Source organism: Pygoscelis adeliae, unplaced genomic scaffold (assembly GCF_000699105.1).
Source record: "Pygoscelis adeliae isolate BGI_AS28 unplaced genomic scaffold, ASM69910v1 Scaffold387, whole genome shotgun sequence".
NCBI lineage: Eukaryota > Metazoa > Chordata > Aves > Sphenisciformes > Spheniscidae > Pygoscelis > Pygoscelis adeliae.
In genome coordinates, this window is record NW_008825115.1 from 764739 (window position 1) to 771465 (window position 6727).

Sequence of the window (6727 nt, forward strand, 5' to 3'; positions counted from 1 at the left end):
CCGCCCCTGCCCGCCCTGCCGGGCCCCCACGATCTTGTTTCTCCCTGTTTCAGGAACTCCAACAGCAAAAACGACCGGAGGAACCGCAAGTTCAAGGAGGCTGAGCGGCTCTTCAGCAAGTCCTCGGTCACCTCGGCAGCGGTGAGTGCCAGGCCGGGCCCCAGCGGGGCCGAGCGGACGTCCCCGTCCCCATCCCCGTCCCTGTCCCTGTCCCCGTCCCCATCCCCGTCCCTGTCCCTTGGCCCATCCCTTGGTGCTCCTCGGTGCAGCTGGTCCCGTGGTGGTCGCCTGGGCTGCTGCAGGACCAGCTTTCCATTTAAGCTCTTCCACCTGCCCTATGTCCCCCGACCGAGCATCTTCATCCCACGTCTCGGCCTCTTTCAGAAACCCTTTTCCTAGTGCCCAGAGAGGTGAAAGGGAACCGCGGTCAAGAGCCACCCGTGCCACATGCTTGTACTGCTTTCATCAACATCTTTTTCTGTTTTCTAGGCGGTCAGTGCATTAGCTGGAGTTCAGGACCAGCTCATTGAGAAGCGTAAGTCACTTTTTCATTTCTCTCAGAATTTGGAAAGAATTACCCTTCTCCCCACCATTCAGCTCGGTCTCCAGTTGTCTGGATCTGTGCTGTACTCACTGCTCCCCCACAGTTCTCCCTGTCCAGGGACCTGCGGCTGTTCCTCTTAGGCCGGCTCCCGAGTGCTCCCAGCACAATCTCTAGCTACAGAAGTCAGCAAAGTGGCACTGTGAGAAACAGAAGTAAAGTTGAGCTTCTTTTCTCGAGCAAACTTTTATGCTCGGCAAGGTTTTTTTGTGCATACAATTTATTTAAATGGATTTGGTGCTCTGTGGAGAAAGAGGTTAGAAGAGCTGAAGCAACACGTTTCTGTTTGTGTGTCAGTCAGTTGCAAGTGACATGGGGAGGAGGCACTTATGTTCAGGATTTTTAAAAATGTTTTTGTAATCAATATCAAATCAGATGCAATTCTAGCGTGCCTCAGTTGCTGAGGAGGTGGCTTGCTGTCCTTCAGAAATATTTCTCACGTTTTCTTATTTACCTCCTGGTGCCACAAGGCTCAGCACGTCTCTGCTTCCCCGTGCACTGTTGCTGAGGGTTGCTTCTTCCATGCAGGGCTTTGCCAGGGCAGCCTGGGATGTGAGCTGCGGGGAGGTAACCATTGTGCTCGTCTGTCTTTGTCGTGCTCTAGGGGAGCCAGGCAGTGGCACAGAAAGTGACACTTCTCCAGACTTTCACAATCAGGAGAATGAGCCCAACCAGGAGGATGCTGAAGAGCTGGATGGGTCTGTGCAGGGGGTGAAACCCCAGAAAGCCGCTTCCTCTACTTCTTCTGGGAGCCACCACAGCAGCCACAAAAAACGGAAGAACAAAAATCGACACAGGTTAGTGGTACCAGCTGCCTTCTTGTCATGCCTTCTGAATGGTTAGCTGTTGTTGAATTTACCTTATTATGTGAAAGGAGCTAGTAACTTGTTAGAATAATGAGCAGCTCGGGTCATTTGTTTTGGTAATTTTTCTGGTTTTTAGTTGTATGCATCCTGTAGTGTTCATCAGGACCCCATTGCCCCCGTTGTATCAAGGAGGGAAGGGCGTGCTGAGGAAGTTAAACAAGCAGCACAGGGTACTAACTCCAGCTCTGGTACAGCTATGCTTTTGACTAGGCTTTTTCAACTCCTCTGTCTGTCCAGGAGAATAAAGATTGCAGTCCTGGCCTCCTGTGCTTGCTTCTTGGTTTCTGCAGAACCAAGAAAGATAGCAGCGTCAGTACTTTCTTTGGAAAAGAAGGGTGAAAAAGCAAATGGGAATGTTTTGGAGGTTGTGGACACTCTTCACTAAGATTTCCGCTCTGAGCTCTTTCAGTTTTCAGTGTCCCAAGCTGAGTTTCTTTTGATTATGGCATGGAAGAGTTGCTTTGTCACGTTAACCTCAAAGTGTTTGTTATTAAACTGGCCTGAAATTCATGTGAAACAGAGCTTTTCTGAACTCCTTATGGTTGAATTTAGATGACCCTTAAGGTATGCCCCTAAGGCGTGATGCAGCGTGGCGGGCTGATGGCTCAGAAATCTGAAATAAAGTCCCTGCCTTACAGTGCTGCTCTCCGTGGGCCAACGTAACCTGCTGCTTAACCGTGTCTCGGTGCCCCGCGGCAGAGCTAGCCCAGGGATTTCTGCAGAGTATGACAGTGCACTGCGGAGTCACACCCTAAGGGGGGAAAAAAAAAAACAAACATGGAAATCCATGCTTTTGGAAAGAGGAGACACTGCGGAACTGCACCTCTCTGGAAATGATTGCTGGAACTGGTACCTAAAGATGCCTAAAGAAGTAAAGGAGCTTTTAAAAATCAAGCGTTCTTGCTAACTCTGAGCTTGTTGGCTTTGTGTATGGATGGGCTTTCCTCTTTAAGGGACCTTCCCATACAATTACAGGAGAGAAATGTTTTAAAGGAAAGTGGTAGAAATTGACAAAGGTTGCTGGGGGAAGGTTGGTTTGGGAGACGCGGAGGTAGGTATAGTACCTGAAAAATGTTTAACTACTTTTTCTCCTTCATTAGGTTTTGAGTCATTAGCATGTCTAACTCTTAGATCAGAATTTTCTTCCTACAGCAGTCTTAATTGGGCAAACATCCTAAAGTACTGGATGTCCCTTTGGTACATCATGAGCTGGGAAAACAAAGCAGTTCAAAACTCTCTTTTTTGCCTGTAGACAATTGGAAAGAAGTTCAGGAATAACACAAGAAACTACATCTGTAAACAAGTTCAGAGGGACAATATGCAAAACTGAAGTACAGCCCAAGAAAACTGCTGTTTCAAACAAACTATAAAATATTCTACTAAGCACTTACATGGACAGCAAACCAATGCACTGCAGACGCAGTGGGGTGCAATACAAATGCTGTAAATAATCTAAATTCTTTTGCTCCATTGCATAACCCGAACTTTAGCGGCAGGGGTTAGGAAGGAACGGCCCTGCTGACAGGTTGTGTTGCTTTGGGGTTTCTTCTACATTCCTTCCACTGAAGCAGCTGATGCTGGCTACTGTCGGGGACAGAATGTTGGACATGAGGAGCCCTAGTCTGATCTGGTATGGCAATTCTTATCATCCTAAGAGATACGTCAGACAAATCTACATTGCAGAAGGGCTTTTGCAGTTAGTAGTTGACTGTTTTGTAATGCTTAGCATGGCAGATAATTAAAAGAAGATAACTAAATTTGTCTGTAACAAAAACACTGCTAAAATTGTGAATGCTGTTACTGACTATCCCCTAAATTTTGGCAGAAAAGACCAAGCAATTTTCAAGTATATCTAGGTTAAAAAAAAAGCAAACAACAGAACAGTCCCGCTCTGCTGAAAGTACAGCTAAGTGCTTTAAAATGCATTGCTGCCCAGAGTGCTCTTTAGGAAGAGGCCTGCGTGTCTGTTTCTTGAGTGTCATGGAATGCAGAAAAAAAAAAAAGGCAAGAAAAAGAAATATTGGTGTTTCTTTTTGTTCAGAAGCTCTTCCATTTGCCAGCATACATTTGAGTTCTGCTCGCCTGTTCCTGAAGAACTGGGAGGTGTTGGGAACAGGCACCCTGAAGGTGCACTGACTCCACTGGATTTTCTACTTCATGTGCCACCGAGAGCAGTGTGGGAAGTTGGATTCAGCCTGGGCAGAACCGGTGTGGATAGGCAGTTTAACTTGGAACAGTTAAAAACAGGGAATCGGGTGGAAGTTACAGTGTCTTTACTGAAGTCGTTCTCTGTTCCTTCTGAGACCACAGGAAGGCCAAGACGATTCTTTTCTGTGTGCTCAGCAATTTTCATGGCTAAAAAGTATTTCAGGAGAAAACAATACTGTTTCCTCTTAGAAATTCAGTGCTGAAAAGCTACTAAGTTACAGCTGGTGATGATAAGTCCTTTCCAACAAATACAGTTGTTAGCTTTGGGGCAGAACTGTTTCTAGAGACGGTGCTGTGATATCCGTGTGAGTGCTGAGACAAGGGGTGGGAATGTCACCAAACTGTCATTAGCTGTGGCCGACTGACCGTGTTCTCTTTTTAGCTCACTAAAGGAAGCGAGTGCAAGAGGATGTGTGTACGCGTGTGCGTTATGAGAATATTCGAATGCAAAGTTGGCCACTTAGTTCTGTGTCGTCGCCACCTCTGCCTGAACAAGCTTTGCTTTGCCGTAATAGTCTAGACAAAGCCACTGCTTTCTGACCACCCGCTCGTTTGTTTTTGCAAGCAAATCAGTTTTTCTCTCTGCCTGTGAGCTGGTGTGCACTCTCACGCATCTGATTGATAGCTTCCTTTTCCAGCACCTAAATTCCTTCCGCAAAAGCACTCTGCCTCTGTTCTAACACCTCTTTTTCCCAGAAATCCAATTGGGGAGGGGGACTCTGGATTGCCAAATCTGGAGTGCTTTTTGTGCCCAATTCTGGTTAAGATATCTTAAGAACTTTATGGCTTTATTATTTTTTAATTTTATTTTATTTTTTAGTAATCTCGCTAGGGTGGCTAATCAACTAATTTATTTAATTCATTAGTATATTAATTTCTATTGCTTTCTTCCTTTCAAATGCTGCCCCTCAGCCCGTCTGGCATGTTTGATTATGACTTTGAGTAAGTTTGACTTGAATTAGTACTTGTGCTGTGTTGTTAGTGTGTAGACACCAATGTGCCTTTTGAGACCTTTCTAACCCATAGTTTATCTGTTTAATTGTAGGTATGTATATTAGGTTAGGCTGGGAAGTTTTTTTTAAAAACAGAAAAGCGTGATGGAGGTAACATTTTATTTAATAACTTCAGCAAAATTAAATTAACTTCACTCTTCTTTATCTTTCTATTTCATTTTTAAATAGATAAACTTTTTAACTTAAAAACTTAGTTTAAAAACTGATTCTTCTGGCTTTGCTTCTTAAGGAGATTAGTGTAGACTTGGATATTTCCTTCTGGAAAAATGTAATAAACTCAGTACCTTTGACTCATATAATCCCTGTCGTCTTAAACTCCTATCTCTATTCCAAGTAAATAACCATTACCACTATGTCTGAATAATTACCTGTGGCATAGTTACACATCTAACACATTAACATAGAGCATGCATATTTAACCTTACTTCTTTATGCTGCATAACTTCCCTGTGATTTTTATTATGAACCTTTATTAACTGGTTTTTTGAGTGGACGGAATATGCATTTTGGCAAATAATAAAGAATCCACTCTCCGTCTCTGCTGCTCTCTTGTCCAGTAATATTGGGACAGTGATTTGGCTCAGCCGAATTGAGAATGTGGATTGAATTAACCAAATAGTCTTTGTTGTAGCCTGTGCCATATGCAGTAGCTGGTTCTTTGAACTCTAGTCTTGGTTTAATGTATTGAAATGGACATTTCTCTTATCTTTCCAACCACAGGATTGATCTCAAGTTAAACAAAAAGCCAAGAGCCGTAAGTATCCGTGCTCTGTCATTGTTTTCATTGCTCGTCTGTAGACTTGAGTGGCTGACTGACTCCTAATCTTAAAAAGCCTCCCTCTGCTGTAATTTAAGATCTTATTTTCATGGTTGAGGAATATCATGGTATGAAATAAGCATTGTCTTGTGGATTTAACAGTAAATAAGCCCAGGTAGGCTTGTTATGAAGCTAGGTCACAGTTAAGTCCTATGCACTTTTTATGAAAAAAGCTGTTTTGCGTCCTATTATCTTGTCATGATCTGGAACATTAAAAGCATCTGGTTTGAGTTGATGCGTTCTTGAACTAAGGTTTTGAAGGGTCCTTTCTTTTGAATGTTTAGCTACAAGAAAAAAAACCTCTTTTTTGTTTTGCCTGCAACTAATGGTATGTAGAAATGAGAGAAGACTGAGAATCCCAGCTCTGCAAGCAGAATTGAAGGTAGAAAGGTCTTAATGTGCCTGTCCTTTCCTTTCTCTGCAGGACTACTAGACTCATCAGTGCTGATGCTTCTGGGATTTAGGTCTACATGAATCCCCACTGAGAAAAATGCCAGTCGACTGAATGAGCACGATGGCAGCTCTCTGGCCAAGTGTCTGCAGATGGGAGTGGCTCGCTCTAAAGAACTTAGATGGGGGGAGAAAATCTTGGACCATGTACTTTGCATCATTTTTAAATCACCTGAGTTGCAGGAAGACTAAGGTGTAGTAGTAGTAGTAGTAGTCCTGAATTCCTGACTATTCTGTGCTTCCACCTCAGTCGGGAACTTCCTAAAATTGGCTGATGTTGCTGCTGCCACCCCTGTCATCTGCAAACCCATGGAGAGGTATTTCTTTTTCCACTGGAACTGGGGTATGATTCGGTATGTCCCATCCATGTTGTAAGACTTAGATTACTTCTGTTGCTGATACTTGGCTTTGTAGTTTTGTTTTTGTTTTGGTTTTTTTTGTTGGTTTTGTTGTTTGTTTTTTAAACCAAAGTGTATAGCTAACAAATTGACTTTTGGTTTCTTTGTTTTAATCCATGTAGAGTGGAAGGTTCTTCATTTTGTGGAACAGCTCATTTTGATTCCTACTCAAGCAGAGAAGAAGGTGGTTAACCCTTTTCTCTAATTTTAAACACCATCCCCTAAAATTTACGGAGTGCTTTTAGATGCAGGGAAGGCTGGAGCTCAAAGCCATCTTGCTCTTTGCTATCTTTGAGGTTGGGTGGATTCTCTTTTTAATACAAACTTCTGTCATTTGTACATAAACAATAAAAGTTACATGTTTGTCTCTCTTC

The 6727-nt window shown here is 43.4% G+C and overlaps 1 protein-coding gene across 1 annotated transcript in view; it reads left to right on the forward strand.

Moving 5' to 3' along the window:
• MEAF6 (MYST/Esa1-associated factor 6) overlaps nt 1–6727 on the forward strand; it is a 7978-nt gene extending 1251 nt beyond the window's left edge. The window contains exons 2-6 of the mRNA XM_009328237.1: nt 54–141; nt 490–535; nt 1206–1398; nt 5409–5442; nt 5930–6727. Of these exons, the coding sequence (XP_009326512.1) occupies nt 54–141; nt 490–535; nt 1206–1398; nt 5409–5442; nt 5930–5938 (370 nt within the window). The 3' untranslated portion in view covers nt 5939–6727. The remainder of the gene's footprint in view (nt 1–53; nt 142–489; nt 536–1205; nt 1399–5408; nt 5443–5929) is intronic.